The 16,476-nt window shown below is 34.8% G+C and overlaps 1 protein-coding gene across 1 annotated transcript; it reads right to left on the bottom strand.

The window, feature by feature from the left end:
* Positions 1-1,936: 1,936 nt before the first annotated feature.
* On the bottom strand, positions 1,937-15,890 carry EFHB (EF-hand domain family, member B; the record flags this gene model as incomplete). Its single annotated transcript, XM_009874309.1, has 11 exons — positions 1,937-2,101; positions 5,004-5,185; positions 5,712-5,918; positions 6,284-6,491; positions 7,287-7,441; positions 8,889-8,956; positions 10,557-10,640; positions 11,008-11,137; positions 13,065-13,175; positions 13,761-13,941; positions 15,747-15,890. Coding segments are annotated over 11 exons (1,635 nt in total), but the record flags the coding sequence as incomplete, so codon positions are not given.
* Positions 15,891-16,476: the final 586 nt, after the last annotated feature.

Raw genomic sequence — 16,476 nt, 5'->3', positions numbered from 1 at the left:
TGCCCAAGAACAACACTAATTCTGTTTCACTGACAAAGGAAAAGATTCTACTGAGAGGAATGGAAGTGGTCACTTTACAGTAGATTCAAAAAATATGGTACACAGAAATTCCAGCTTCTGAACACAACAGACCTTGTACACACACACACACACACCCCTCTTGAAATTATTTATTTTTCCTGAAGCTCAAATCTTTCATCTAAAATTTTCTATTGAATGAGAAAGCCAGTATTTTTAAGTAATTCTGTTCAATGCTTTTGAAATTGCACTGCAACAAATGTTCTTCCCTACCACCTTGTATGAGCAGAAGAGAAGATTTAGAGGTTTTCATTGGAGATAGTGAAATCCTGACATAATAAATTCAATTGAAATCAACAGTGTATTCATCTTTCTGTCATGATTTCACTTGGCACAGTCACAGTCTGCTTCCTGCATGCTTTCCAGTGCACACACACAGTTACAGAAGGATGGTAAGGCAAGGCAAGAGCAGCACATTAACAACTTTTACAGCAGGAAAGAAGCTGACTTCATCAAGCAGTATTTCCACCACCTGCTCCCTGGAGATACTAGAAAGCAAATCTTTTCTATTTGATGTAAACCAGCTACTATTAATGCTTGTGGATCTCACCTAACAAGCTAGTAAATTACAAGCTCTTAGAACACTACCAAAAGAAAAATCTTAACAATCACGTCAGTAAAGCATGACAATGAAATGTCAAGCTGGCATTACACATGCATTCCCAATATTTAATATATATAGAACCTTTACTTGTATTGTACAACTCAGTAAAACTTTTGATTGGCAACATTCTCCAAATCTTACTAAGGTATTTAAAGCATCAATAGGTGGCAAAGTTATATTTTTCCTGAAATCCTGTATGTTAAGATTACATTGGACAAAGATTTTTCTAATTAATTTTAAAAAGTCTTATAGTAATCATTCTCATTGTCAATACTGAACAATGTCCACTTGTTTCATACCAAGCTCAGTACTACAGGTGAAGAGAACATTCCAATTAGCAGCTGAAGATTTTATTATTACTTGCCTTCCTTTATTTATTTTTACTGGACTTTATTTATACTCAGTGACATTTCAATAATGATTCTCAAGTGTTTTTCATTTATGAAGATCCCAAGCAATTGCCTTGGTCACAGCTGAGCAGTTAGTTCTCTGTAAGCCTTCCCAAACTTTCCTGACTACCTAGCCTGTGTTTTTATGTAATGTGCACATGCACCTCTAAATATCCATTCCTTTTTCTTGTTTGTGAAAGCTGAATACAACTACCTAATAGTCATAAGCTCACATAAAGAATATGAGCCCTCTGCCACACAATTGGGCATTTAATATGCATTTCTTAATACATTGGTTCTTAGGGCATCTATTTCATGACAACACTTTAAGATCCCACACCCATGACTATGTAGTTTCCCTAGTATCTTACTTGTAGAGCACTTTCTCACAAAAATTTTTAGACATGTCAAATAACTTAGCATAACCATATCTCTTTTAGCTACCACTTTGCTAACAAGAAATTATGGAATGGTAGAAGCAAGGCAAGATGTCATTCTATGATAATAATCTTTAAGAGGTTTTGCATATCTGAATCATTTATGTTAAATACTTTCAGATGTGTCCTTCCATTTATAACGGGAAAAAAAAACAAATTAAAAAATGGAAAACATGCACAAAGTATTTTTATTTAGACTTAGAAACACTGTAAAAATGATAAAGAATGTAAGATGAACATTTGCACTGCACCTACAAACATGCCATATCCTCGTTTATTCCTATGGACATCAGTTCCTACTAACTGCAAGAAAGACAATAAACAGTGAATTCCAGTTCTGTAAACACTCTTTTATTGAAAGTGTCTATTGAATTCATCATCAGAATTATAACGAATGTCAAATTAAGCTCAATGCCCAAAGATCAGATTTAGCATCTGGGTTTTGTGTGTGATCCATGTATCTCATCCATTACATTCCTGATGCTGGCTACACAAACCTCCTCCTTCTGATGTTTCATACAGGCTTGCTTCCATATCTCTTCAAACCTTTCGTCTGAAATGTCCACACCAATATTGTGAAGAATTTGTGCAATCTACAAAATAACACAATTGATGTAATTCAGGTCAGCGTTTTCTTCAAACTATACATAATCTGGGTGTTACATATATTAGCAATCTCTGCTTGCCAAAGAACACTCTCCCACTTTTAAATAAAATCTACAGGCTGTATCCTGCATCCTTAACCAAAGAAGTTCCTGCTTCAGTAAATCTGAATCTTACTGGAATTAAAGCTGTGGTATACAAAATTGTCTTTAGTTGATAATGTTGATGCAGCTTCGACATTGGAAAAATCAAACATGGAATATTCAGGAAAAAGTAAAGATTTTTTAAAAGCTGCAAGAAAGCTCCTGTTTATCCATTTTATTTTTACTGTCTGCAGTTATCAACATAAATCAGATTGTATTATTGTCTGCATTTCACAGAAAGAATATGGAAGATCTTCAGTTGGTATAGATGAGTGGGTGAAGTGACTAAAATGAACTTCAGGTCTTGCTATAGTTTTACACCAGAGTAATTCAGCAGAAATTTTTTTCCCATATTTTCTCACTTGGTTGCTTCCTGCTTCATGCCTCATTACATTGACCTGCTGACTTATTAGAGCAAGGTGCCTTTAGAAGAATATTGACATGATTTGTGCTTTTCTTAGTATTAGCAAACGTTTGGCTTCTTCACTTGTATCACGTGTGTGCATGTGTGTTATATTTATGCTCTGGAGATTTTATGCATGCTTTGATAAAGTAAGACCTTTATACAAAGTCAAATTAACCTTGTTTGCCATCTTCCTCTAAAACTGTCTTTTGTACAAATATAGGCCTGATCTACAGCTTCATCTTAACCAATAAATCTATGACAGGTTATGCCAGCTAAAACTACAGGAGGAAAACATGTTCTAAAATGTGTTTCTTTAAGTATAGCTGTTGTTTCAGTTGAATCAGTAACATTACTCCTGAGGAAAATAAACCAGATTTGATTTAATGTCTTCAACAAGCTAGTGAAATTTACAAGTTAAACTAAAAGCAATATTCTGTTACAGGATACCACTGTATCCTGGATGAGGACTACATGATCTCATAACCTGACTTCTCCGTATTACAATACGACCCTGTCCTGGATCAAGAGCCACAAAACGACCACAAACTAAACCACAGACTAACAAGTGTGCAGACAGGGTTAAACTGACCCTTACCTTATCAGTATGATCATGTTTAATACAAATTCCACACTATTACTCAGTTACATAACTTCTAGACCCTTCCGTAGACTATGATGAATTCCAGTGAAGAAAACAACAGGCCCTACAACTATTTCGTTCCTTGGTAACATGAAGAGTCACCTCATGCAACTGCTTTATAGTCAGAATTTGCCTTCATTTCTACAGGCCGATACAAAAACTGGTAGCATTAAACGACTCTGGGTTCCCTATAATAATTTAATTGGCTATTACAGGTTTGAAATTATTAATACTCCATGTCAAAATAAAGACCATCACTAAATACTGAAACAGTGTCATTTTGTGAGTGTAGGGTGATTTAACACACTCAGAGGTGGTTCTGTACTGAATTCTGCACAGCGTGCATAGCCTACAAGGGAGTATGACATCTTAGGCCACATTATAACTTCAGAGAAGAGTTCTCTTTAGTGCTTGACAGGTATAATGGGCTTCTCAATGAAGCATGAATTCTATTTACTGTTAGCTATATTCTGCATGCACGGATTTCCTGCTTCAGTGCTAGATTATAAAATGGTAAATGCTCATGTACACAACAATCTGACAAGCTGTTTTATGGATATGGACCACACTTTTTACATTTCCAGCAACATTCTTTTCTGTAAAATATATATGCAAGTTCCAGATCCACTTTCAAAGTTAATGAATATTTAATATGACTAGTAGAGAGGGAGAGGTTGTCAAGGCATCTTTTTTCATTCTAGATTGGAATTTCACACTTTGTTACAATTGTCTCATAAATTGTATTTCAGGTAATGAAGTCATCTCCTAATATTTTTTCACTAGAAAATGCATACAGATGTTCAAGGAAAAGAGCAAACAATATTGAAGAAGCAAAGCTGTTTTTGTATTTCTGTGGGAAGAACTCTGGGCTACGGGATAACAGAGCAGTAGCAGTCCCCAATCACAGCGTCCTCAGCTAAGTCCTAGCGTCTCATATCCTCTCTTCAGAAATGTGGTGTGTGACTCCCTATGTCCTCTACCACTGCATAAGTTCTTTGCAGATCTGAGCCTACAACCATGACTCAGCAGAGCACTTAAAAGTTATATTCAAGCAGTTTGCTGAATTTACCATTAGTAAAACCTGCAAGTTTGTTTGAAGAGAGTCGGCTTGGATAAAATTTTCCACTGAATATCCCTCTGTGATAGAAACTAGTTTTACACACCTGTAAAAATCTTCTTATGGGGCTTTTTAAGATATCTACTCATAGAATCACAGAATAATGTAGGTGGGAGGAGATGTCTGGAGATCATCAGTCCAATCCCATACTCAAAGCAGGGCTAACTCTACCATTAAACCCTGTTGCTTGGGACCTTGCTCAGAAATTTGATTATGTGCACGGATGGAAATTTCACTACCGCTTTGTTCTTTTCACATTGCAAAAATGATGAGTCATACACTCTTAAGCCCTAAATTAATTACCAACCCCTGTTCCATGGAGCATTTAAGCATGAGTTGCAAAAACCTGATGTACTTCATTATATAACTTAGTGAAGTTGGATCTCAATAAAATTCATATCTACGATCTTTATGAATAGTTTCGAATGTGAACACATTTTTCAGATAGCTGAATGGACATAAAAAAGATGGTCATGTTGCAACAATGAATTTTACGACCCGTTTATTTTGATAGTATGACTTTTCATTCCCACACGGCTAGAGATACATTTGTCTTGGAAAAATATTCTGAAGAAATGCACTATACCTCTGCCTTTGGCCTTCTCTTTAAAAAATCTCTTTCATACACTCCTTTTTCACTGAAGACAGAAGGGAACAATAATGCATAAGCACTGGCCTGATCACCATAATTAGTTCTGTCACTGATGCGGTGAATTTGAGGAGCAGGAATATCTGAACGAATAGATGGAACACCACACACTGGATAACCTGTGGAAATCAATCAACACTTAGCACAGGAAACCCTGTTTGTAAAGATAGTGCCAGGGAGGAAAAAACATTTTGAATGAAATAAGAACAAATGTGACATTTCATCTCACATAGGTCCAATAACAAGTTATATCACTTTCATCCTCAACTTTTTAAATTTTTTTTAGAATTCCTAGCTTCATCTACTTAATGAAGCATGACAACAGGAAATCTTGTAGTAATATTCTAGTACTCATCCAGTACTTCCAGTTGAAAACAATTTTAGGTGATTCCAAGAAGATATCATTCTCCTAAAATTACTGGCATAATTTCTCAAAGACATCTAGATTAAATTTTATCTTCTTAATGGTTTAACTGTGCCAAAAATCCAAGCCATGTCAACTTCCAAGCCACAACCTTAAACAAATTTAGTTTAGATAACTTAATTCACTGCTGTACTTTAGTAGAATCCATAGCAGTACTTTGTAAACTTGTTCCTGATTTTGTCTTACATAATACTCAGGAGTGAGAAGTCCACTGTACTTACAGGTTGTTGGGAGACCACCTACGACAGCATTATACTGAGAAGAAGTTGTCTGATAACTTGCAAATACAGGATCCGTTGATCTTGCAAGCATTTTTGGCGTCTTCTCTGAGCTTGCCAGTTGTTTTAACACAAGATCTTCCTGCTTCAGCAGTGGCTCATCGCTTATGTTTTTGTCTTGAAGTAGAACAGACGCATCTGGTTTTTTCCCTGTAAACAAAAATTGCAGTACAGCCAGGGTTTATTATCAGCATGTTATTGACTCAGGGGTAAAAACCATTGTTTGATTCCTTGAAAAATTATAAAAAAGGTTACAATCTGCATTTTTGATAATGTTTCTAAGAGATTTTTTAATTTCTCCTGATTTGTGGGACATTCTCAACAAGCAACACAGAACTTCAGGATTCTGAAATACATTTATACCTGAAGCTCTGCTGGTGGTAGGCAAGGACTAAATGCACTCTCTGAATCTGACTCTTCCTAAAGGAGCACCTGGCCTAAAACAGGAATGGCCTTTCAATAGCTGTTCTAAGAACAGGATCATCTCCACAATTCTCCCTTATTAAATCACCTACCTTTTGTAATTATTTTTTCTTCAAACTCTTTAACAGCCATTTTGTCTTTCCAGTTGAGAAAGTTTACAAAGTCCAGATAATTAATCAGACCATCTTTATCCAAATCACAACAGTCAAATAAGGAATCTAGGAGCTCATCATCTAGATTCAGATTAAGCTGAAAACTGGCCCTTCGTAGGTTGTCCTTGTCTATCATTCCATCACCATTCTATTATAAATAAAATAGAACAGTTGTTGTAACAGCTGTTATTAAAGGGCTCCATCAAAACAAACACATACACATACGTGTATACACATACACACATAAATATATATATATATATATATATAGCATGAGGCACACCAGTTTGGAAGAGTAACATTGCTCAGTACATAAAGAAACCCTGAATAATTTAGAAATTGAAAATATGAACATTAAAGTGTCAATAAATAATTTTCAACCTAAATAATGCAGTAAAGAGTGTGACAGAGTATTTTGACAAGATAATAATCTAATCATAGATGTTCAGGCAATACCAAGCTTTCTTTTGAAAGTAAGGCATTGATCATTCCATACATTATAAGTAATGTATATATATTTAAATGTCAGTTAGACATTTTTTTCCAAAAAAGAGGAAAAGATCTGAAATTCTGATGCTTGGTGCCTCAGTGCAAAAGTACAGCTTGGATAAAAATATGAACATATTCCCTTCAACTGCTCTTTTAAAGAAGAAATATCAAATTCTTAAGAGCAGAAAATGCTAAGATTATTCGTGCTCACGTCCCCTGCTTGCTGTTAACTTGGATATTCCAAATATTGTTGCAAAAGGCTCCAAATACTGTCGTGTTTAATTCCACAGCATATCACAGTAGATTAAACAAACAATTATGAAGTTACCTGCCTTTATAGCATTCATCAATATTTATCTCGCTATGCTTACGTTTCTTCATGTCTCTATCTCTACAGCACAACAGCCCTAATGTCACATATTCCCTTACACTTCTATTTTTTCAAAGCACTAACCTTATCATAATGCCTGAATGCTTCTAGTAACATGTCAAAATTCTCATAGTTATCTTTCTTCAAACTTTGCCGAACCGCAGTCAAGACAGTTCTTTCTCTATCTTTACCATGGAGGAATGCACATGGAAGCCGGCAGCAAAGAAGATCACCAACTCCTATAAAAATAAACACTTCCTCAATTAATTGTGCATATACAGAAAACAGACTTTTTAAAAAATGCGTTACAGTCTTAAGGAAAAGGAGAATTTCAGTATCAAGGTGCTGATTTTCAGCACTACTGTGCATCTAATATGGCAATTTTGTTAAAAGACCAAATGGTCCATATGATGATTTCTCTACGCACATGCAGTTAATATAAAAAATTTTAAACTTCTTAGCGTAGATTCACAAATCTCTCCACTGCTTCCAAAAGCTTCTGACAGCTAAGAGTTACTCAATGTCCACATAGTTGAGAAGAACATACATTATTAATCCATCACTTCCAGTCTGTTATATTTCAGGATATCTTATAAAAAACAACGGGAAAGTCAATGCAATATTTCAGATCATTATATGTCATTGATTTTTTGAACAGCAATGTACTCTTTTTGTGTTACTCTTCTCATTTTATCCATACCCTAACTTTATTAGTATTTTTAAATACTTTTGCACACTGAGACACAGTCTTTGTCTAAGTCCTCAGGACATCAAGGTCATCTCCTAGAGTGCACGTAATGCATTCAGAGTACAGTAACAAATAGAAGTAACTCACCTAAACCCCTTCTAACAGCAATGAACATGCACTGTTTTCTACTCGTTAATAATTGTCAAGGGTTAGAGCTGTTTAGCTCAAACCAGGAAAATAATTAATTTTTTTTTTATTTAGTTCTTTCTGCTATTCCTTATAGAACAAGCATACCTACACATTTTAAAAAATAACCTCATTACACTACATAGCAAAGCATGTATAAAAGTTTATGCAGAATTAGAAAAAGCTTTCTCTGGTCTTGACTAATTAAATAACTTTGGGCCAGTTACACATTTTGCTGCTCAAGTATTCACTGTATTCTATAGCTACTAAACATAATGTTAAAACACCACTGTTTGAGTTAATTAGCTTTCAAAATTTTGTCATAATGAAAACTAGCAATTTTTTATTTTCATTTTTTTCTGTCTCCCTGCTACCTTCAAAACCTTATTAGTCTTCTTGGGATTTCTACACTTACAGAAGTGATGAAAAAATCACTGAGAGAAAAGTGATGGAAAAACACATAATTGATTTCAAATAGCCATCGAAAATTTGTCACTTTGATGTCAATATGAGTTTTCTGCCGTTTCACATTTTGTCTATATTCAGATGCAGAGGCTTAAAAAAAAATACCCCAAAGAAACTCAACACAATCATGCAAAACCTGAAGTTTCTTTATTTCTGATATCCTTTTTTATTTCCCCACTAGCAATTTCAATACTTCTCAGATTTTGCCTCCAAAACTTTTCTGTTACTGATAAATTTTTGCATCTCATCTCTAAGATTTAGGAAAATTATATACTGCACAATCAACAATAATTACTTCAGCACAGTTTCATGAACACAGTAAGATTTTATTCTGCCCCTGAACTTACCATATCCATCTCGACGGACTACCGTTCCAAATGTACAGTCTAGGGAAACATTCCGAGTTTCTGCTACACTGTCAAATAAGCACATTTCTTTGTTAACTGTCAAATAGTTTACTGATAGCCAAAATAATTCTTGTGCTATTATTAAAAAAATAAAAATTGTTATATGTTATATAATTAGGGATGATACACTAGTTCACCTGAAATTTGTTTATCAGTACTTTGCTCAAAGTTGCCATTCAAGAAAAGCATCCCATCTGTTTAGAACATTTGCTGTTTGTAACATAACACAAACAAATGTAAACATTAACTTTTTGAACACTTATTTAAAAGAAAAACATTCTACGCTAAAATATTTTTTTCCTGAGACAGCGACAGAAACGACTGAGAAAAATCCTTATAACATACTAGTTAAACAATAGGAATGTTTAGGATAAACCAGATCCTCTAGCTGAATCCATTAAACTACTTTTGGCTAAAGTGGAAAATTTAATCACATCTCTGCTTTTTCACATGCAATTTTGCATCTACCAAAACCAGCAACCAAGCCAATACTAATCTAGAAAACTTGGCCTGGTTTTACTTACTAGAAAATTAACATTTTGGTGACATTTTGGTGATATTAAAGAACTGTTTATTTCTTAATTTGAAAAAGATGCAATGTTCATTTTATCTCTATGTTTAATTATTAAAATTGTTACATGAATCAGAAATCATCAAAATTGAAAAGAGAAACGGTGCTTTGTTCTAAAATACAAAACAAAGGACCCACACAGAGATGGAAGCACTCTCATCTAAAACCTGCTAAGTGTATTTTCTTCTTATCATTTTCATATTACACATAAGATGTGGATGATGTAAAATTCACTAAATAAAATTAGGTTAGCTTGTATCTATCTTGTAATACTAGTGATGGGTTTGAGCACTTAAGCCTGTTAAATTTTGCCACTAAAGGCAATAATGTTGTTAGTCAGATACAGTTTTGCAGAAATCTACATCATCTGCCAAGACAGTCGTTGCACACACTCAGGAACTCTAGATTTGTAGCACAGCTGGATCCTCACCACACTCAGAACTACTGTAGCTCATCATAAGCTCTGTTTTGTAAAATTAAAAAGGTGTTCCAGATCACCTGAGGTTTATGAAGCATGGGAATGATTCAACTGAGATTGATACATGCTGCTAGATAATAGCACATTTAGTTCCATATCCTTTTACAAAGAAGTAATAAAGTGAGAACACAGGTGATGAAACAAAGATGACTAAAAGTAGTGTCAGAATAAGTAAAATGGTCAAATCCCCAAACAATAGTTAAGACATTTCAGTTCTTTCAAACCTTCTTAACTGCAAAAGGCAGGGAAAAGAAAAAAGTTTAAAACAAATTTAAATGTTACAGTGTGCTTTCAATTTGCTTGGCGCAAATTTGATGAATTCAGATATGGACCATTTAAACAGTAAGACTTTGCTACATAGACACAATACAGCCCTCATTAGTAACCTGCGTACTTATCAACGGAATTAGAGTAAGTAGAAAGTTTCTTTCTGTAACTAAGTGCTGCAGTGGAAGCATCGAGTGCATAGCTAGAATTTTTACCCAAGACAGAAAAAGATATTGGAGACTTGGCAAATGTAAGTGAACTTTGTTCTTGGAAGATGTCATTGCTTACTTATGGATCAAGGATTTTTCCAAGCTGAGGTTCAAATGTTTCCTCAAAATTATAATTTTTTTTAATAGAATTTTTCGCTGCTCTCTTCCTACATACTATGAAAATAACTCTCATACCTATTTGCTTAACCATATTCACCAATTTTTCAATAATATTTAATATTATTATGTCTTAGAAGAAATCAGTAATTCCTCTGCAAGAAAAATTTAATAACTGAAAAATCTTGCTATTTAAAATCAAAGGTGTCTTTATGTAATGCTGAAGACATGCCAAGTCCTGTTATACTACGGCAGAACTGATTTGGATGAACTACTCTGAAAATTACTCCTTGCATTTACTTTTCAGTTCAATAGAGCTAAGGATGGGATTGTGAGATGTAAAATTATATCCAAATATGAAGAGTCACTCTTCCTGAGAACTCATACCACTACATTAGTTAACTCACTGCTACTTACGACTGAGGGTCATAAGGCCAATTTAAGGATTTGGATACATATCGCCCATCTTTAAAGTGCGGGGTTTTTTTTCCATAAACAAAAGACTTGCTGAAGTTTGGTGAATCATACTTCCTATTTATTGCTTCCCCTGTGGAAAAAGTAAGCATTTCAATCTGTACAAAACACTTCAGGAAGACAAATTTAGTATCTTCATTCTTAAGATGAAACAATGAAGAAATGAAAGCAAATAACTAATTAAACATTTCTGTTCAATTTGCATTTCTCATGTTTATTAAGTAGTTAGGAATAAACTCATTGTCAAAAGTGAAGATAAAAGGTAAAATACAAAGCAAAAACTGCTTCAGTGTAAAAGTAGTTGGATTTCAATATATGTCTGACTAAAGCCCAACAGAATTAATGGAAAAATACCAGGTAGCCAAAGTAGTGAGGGTCAGGCAAACATATCACTTTATAATGTCTGTTCTGAGACATGTACCATTTAATCTGCTATTTGTTAATGAAAAAAAGCTAAAAGGAAAAAACGGTTCTGAGGTGCTGCACTTTCAGATATATTCTGGATATACTGACATCATTGGAAATGTTGCCACTGACTTCACTGCAAATATATTACCCCACGGTTCATGAATCTAATTAGCCAGTCTTGCCTACACAATGAAGCTTCAACATACAAGATTATCACACTGGTGCTCTACGTGAGTCACAAGCACATATCTTGTCACATACAAAAACCATCATTCTGTTTCTTCAATCTCTCTACAACCACCTTTTGAAAAGAATGGGAATTAGAACTTTCAAAAATATTACTCACTGCATGCTTTCTAATAAGGGCTTACTCTGGCTCTGTGGAACCGTGGAATGTTTAGGTTATTGTTTAAGACTGAGGGACACAGCTGACTTTTTTTTGCTGTTTTTGGCTTGGCCCCTCCATGATCTTGTGAACAGAAGTTACAAAGAAGCCAGAAACGGATAATGAATAATTCCACAAAAACACCTATGAAAGGTGGGGAAGAGGGGAAATTAGATTACAAGTTTGGCCAATTTACACCAATAGCACTTATAGTAGTATTTCTCAGTGAGAGAACACTACTATAATTTCACTTCTATGTACCTGCCTCCATATAAAATTTACATTATTTCAACTGAAATATCTGTATTGCAGTTTCTTACATGCTTGGTCTACAAAACTGTTGGTACTAGCACAACAAGCAATTTTACTATAATGCTCATCTTGTAGAGCAGCAATATAAGTCTCTCACCTTAAGTGGAAATGACGGAACTGAGAAAAACAGAAGTGGCTGCAAAAGTAATACATGCACTGCATTTCAGAGTGCTATTTGTCACACTGCTCCTGTGCAGACTTTATGAGATCAAGGGTAACCATCCCAGAGGAGACCACCTCACACAAATACAGGCCCCAGAAGCTGAAGCAGTGGAGGCCCAGAGACAGAGGCTATGGGACAGGCACACAGGCAGGATATTGTCAGCTGAGGAACCTGCATTCCAGAGCCAGCCAGTGGCTTGAAATTCCTTGTAACCAGAGCACCACACTGACAGTCCAGCTGCCCCAAAATTCTCCTTGGATCCTGATAAAGGAGACGAACCAGAGGCGAAAATACTGGAATGAGTTGGGCTCAGAGTCTGTGCCTTTAAGGCTGAAATTGCTCTTAGTGGCGCAAAGACATTGACAAACTCAAAAAGCAACCACAGCATCTATGAGTCTCTGGTTTCCTGGAAATGCTTTGCTTTTCAATTAGCTCCCAAAATAAACCAGTCTTCCAACTCTTTTGTTATGTTCTTATACTAATACACCCACCACAAAGTGATCTACAGTTCTAGAAACAAGTCATGCTCTCTCAGCTACATGTATTTTATTCACATCATTACTTTTAAAAAGAATTTATATATATTAATACATTTTTTATATATATTAATACATTTGTTAAAAGTAAGAGTTCACATCTCATAAAAGCAGTGCATGTGTTTACAAAGCAGAACAATTACTTTTATTTATATTAGAACTTCTTACGTGGTTTCTTATCAGCCTTTGAACTTACCCACATAATAATCATAGTGTGACACAACGTACAGACCATGTCCTTCTCTGGCTTCCTTATCAACTTGCTCAAAAGTTTTTGGTGGATTTATAAGCTCTCCAGCTGGAACATCTGGAAAGTAAGGAATAAACATATGATTGGGAGAGGTAAGGGGGCTGGGTGTTTTGTTTGGTTGCTTCCTAAGTTTAAACAGTATCTTGTTAAAGATGCTAATACTGTGGGACAAATGATACTTACCACATTTCTAGTCAATCTATAAGAATTTTACAGCTTAATGACATGAAGTAGGAAAAAAAAAAAATCTCAGAAACTGAGATGAACATCACTGTTGCAAAAGAGCTCTGTGTTCAACATGTAAGTGATTTGCTCCAGTCTATGGAGGAAAGACTTACAGGTCGAAGTAATATCTTTTACTGGACATTTAGAATAGTTGGGGAAAAAAAGTAAGTTGTCAGCTATCTAAACAGTTCTCCAAGGAAATCTACAAAGGCATATCTGGAATAGAGCCAAAAACCCTACTAGTTACCAAGTGTTTTCTTCATTGTAACTGATAATTACTAGTACATTTTTATGCCTTCCGACAACTGCTGTAACTTCTCTATTAAGTTGGAATTGCTGGGAGAACATGTGCTAAATGCTGAATGGCACGTTATCTTGTATTTAGAAGAAATACGTTTTAACAACAGATTTTCCTACCTTTGATGACTTTTGTTCCAAATGTAGTATTAATTATATCCAAATCCTTAGGTAACATAGAAGATTGATCGTGTGATTTGCCCAAGGGTGCCTGGCGATTACTCAAGTAGATTGATTCTTTTTTGTCTTGTATTTTTTGTTGAAAATTAGATTTAGGAAGTGGATTTATCAGTGAAGCTGCCTGAAGACATCACAAACAACACAAGAAGCAGGAAAATCAGCAAAATTTAATCATTGACACATCAAAATAGTTACTGCCTCACACACACATGAACAGAAGTTTGATTGTAGTGTTCTAGTGAGATCTGATATGAGTACACTGACATAATTTTATCTACCATGCTGCAAACAAAATTGCATTTTGAGAGAAGACCACTATTAATCAATGTTACACTAAATCTCCAGCTAAATAAAATACACATTGTGAAGCGGAACTTTTTATTTTTATGAGAGTTTTTTCCACTTGTTAATTTACAAAATTTCAGGCTGCGAACTTTCTGTTCTTAGCACAAACTAGACACTGTAGTCAAATCGTATTATGACCAAAACTTAAGTGTGGAAATGTTATCTTTATAACATTTTTGGAATGAAGTTTCCTGGTGCTTATGATTAAAAACATCTATTGTCTAACAGTTAAGGCTACCTATTCTCTAAACAGCTGCCGATGCAGAATTTAAAGATAGTACTTCAAGATAGACACTAATATGGCATCCTAAAAGACATATCAACAGAAATTACTTCAGCAGAGTTTTCAAAATTTAGAAATAGGTTGGACAATATTTCTTCTCAGTGTATATGCTAGGATTGGGTCAATAGAAGTTACTCATAAATTCAGGTCAACTCCAAGGAAAATAAAAAGTTTTAAAAACGTCAAAAAGTATTTTTGTATTTTGATCAAATATATTTTCATCTTCCCAAGTAATTTGGTTTTTTCAGGCTACCCATCAAAGTAACAGGGACTCTAGAAAGGGTTTCTTATTAGATGCTTACTGAACATTAAATAAAGAAATACTGAAAAAAGTAAAAAAAAATGCAACTGATCCAAACCGATGCTTAGTGAACTCACTAAGATTCCAACACCTCCTCCAGATAATATTTAATTAATAATATAAAGTGAAACAACTTTCAACAGACAGTACAAGCTAAACAAATCATTCCATTCAACACAGAAATTCTGAGGTGGGACACCAAGAACCTGACTGTTTTTCATTTTGGGTATGCCTAACAAATATCCTACTCAACACCTTGTAATATCAGGATTTACCTGAAGATTTATTCAACCTGAAGACTTATTTTTGAGACCTGAACTCTCCTTTGCCTCAACTTCTTAATTTTTAAAATTGAGAACTATTAATTTACAAGCCCAGCAGATGAAATGCATAATAAAAGTCTATTTTAGTAACAGAACTGTTATTTTTATAGATTTGAACAGTAATTATGTGATAAAATCACCAATTATCTCTTCAGTTGTTTGATTAGATTACAGAAGTAATTTCTGAAGAACACACACAAAAGTCTGCCATATCCAAAACATCACTTTCTAGGTAACAAAATCAGTTTCAACTCAAAGGTAAGAAAAAATACATAATAATTACACTGAATTATAAACATTCTCAAATAGCAGTTCTTTTTCTAAGAGTTCAACAGGTTTTACCTCTGTAATCAGTAAAGATAAAAGCGGCAGAATTTGCAGGTAGAAGACTGTTCATCAACTTAAATGTTGAAATTCAATGAATAATTCATTTCTCATTGCGAAAGTTAAGTCACTGATAAAAGTCAGTGAACTTGAAGTGTTTTCCTGTTTCAGTCATAACAACTAAATCCTATGAATTGAAACCAGAATTCAGATAATCCACAACAGCAGTGAAGTGCTGCAGTGTGAACCACTCGGCTATGTTCCTTTGCCCCTGACTCTGAAGAAACCAGTTGCTCTTATGTTCTTAAGCGGACCACTCTTAAACAAAAATAAACGAGAACCATTCTTACGCTGGGTGAAGGACGTGACTTTATGCCATGTGTCAAGTGAGCTGCAGTATCGGGATCATCTGCTCTGCCGTAGAATATTCTTTCAACACCAGGAGCTGGATTTGTTGTATTTCGGAACTTTTGAACAGTAGCTGGAGTAACAGGCTATAGGTAAGGCAAAGCAAAAATAATCTTACACCAGATGAATGAAAAAAAGAAATGCACTGCAGCTATTTCAGTGTGGTTCCACAGAAGTAAGAACAAAACATGAGGATGTTTTAGGGTAGTAACATGTGCGTATGCACCTGCAGATGTATTCTGAGCATACAATCAACATAGTCCAGGCTAAATTTCATCAAACCAGCAACAGAAGTAACGAGAGAGTGACTAAGTTTCAACTATCTGTTTCCATCTTTAAGATGGCTAACAGCTTCTTCACATATACTTCAGGAAAAATACATATTGTATGTATCAACTTCAGAAACCTTTAATCTGATTCATTATTCCACCATCAATAAAGAAACTTTAGAAATTTTAACCATGAGGGTTTGGGGGTTTTCTATTTAAGGGGAAAGCCGCTATTTAAGTGATCTGTTTGCATCTCCGTAACCTCTGACTCTTCAGGGGCATTGACAAGGGCCAGAGGGAAGTGCCGTTCCAAGGGACATCCTTGATAAAGAAGGCTCTCCATGAAAAATAATTATTCCTAATAATAATCACTTTAATTATATCACCAGAGAAAAACTGCCTG

The sequence above is a fragment of the Apaloderma vittatum genome, unplaced genomic scaffold, assembly GCF_000703405.1.
Source record: "Apaloderma vittatum isolate BGI_N311 unplaced genomic scaffold, ASM70340v1 scaffold10948, whole genome shotgun sequence".
Lineage (NCBI taxonomy): Eukaryota > Metazoa > Chordata > Aves > Trogoniformes > Trogonidae > Apaloderma > Apaloderma vittatum.
Note: the sequence above shows the minus strand (reverse complement) of the source record. Positions and strands in the feature narration are given on the sequence as shown.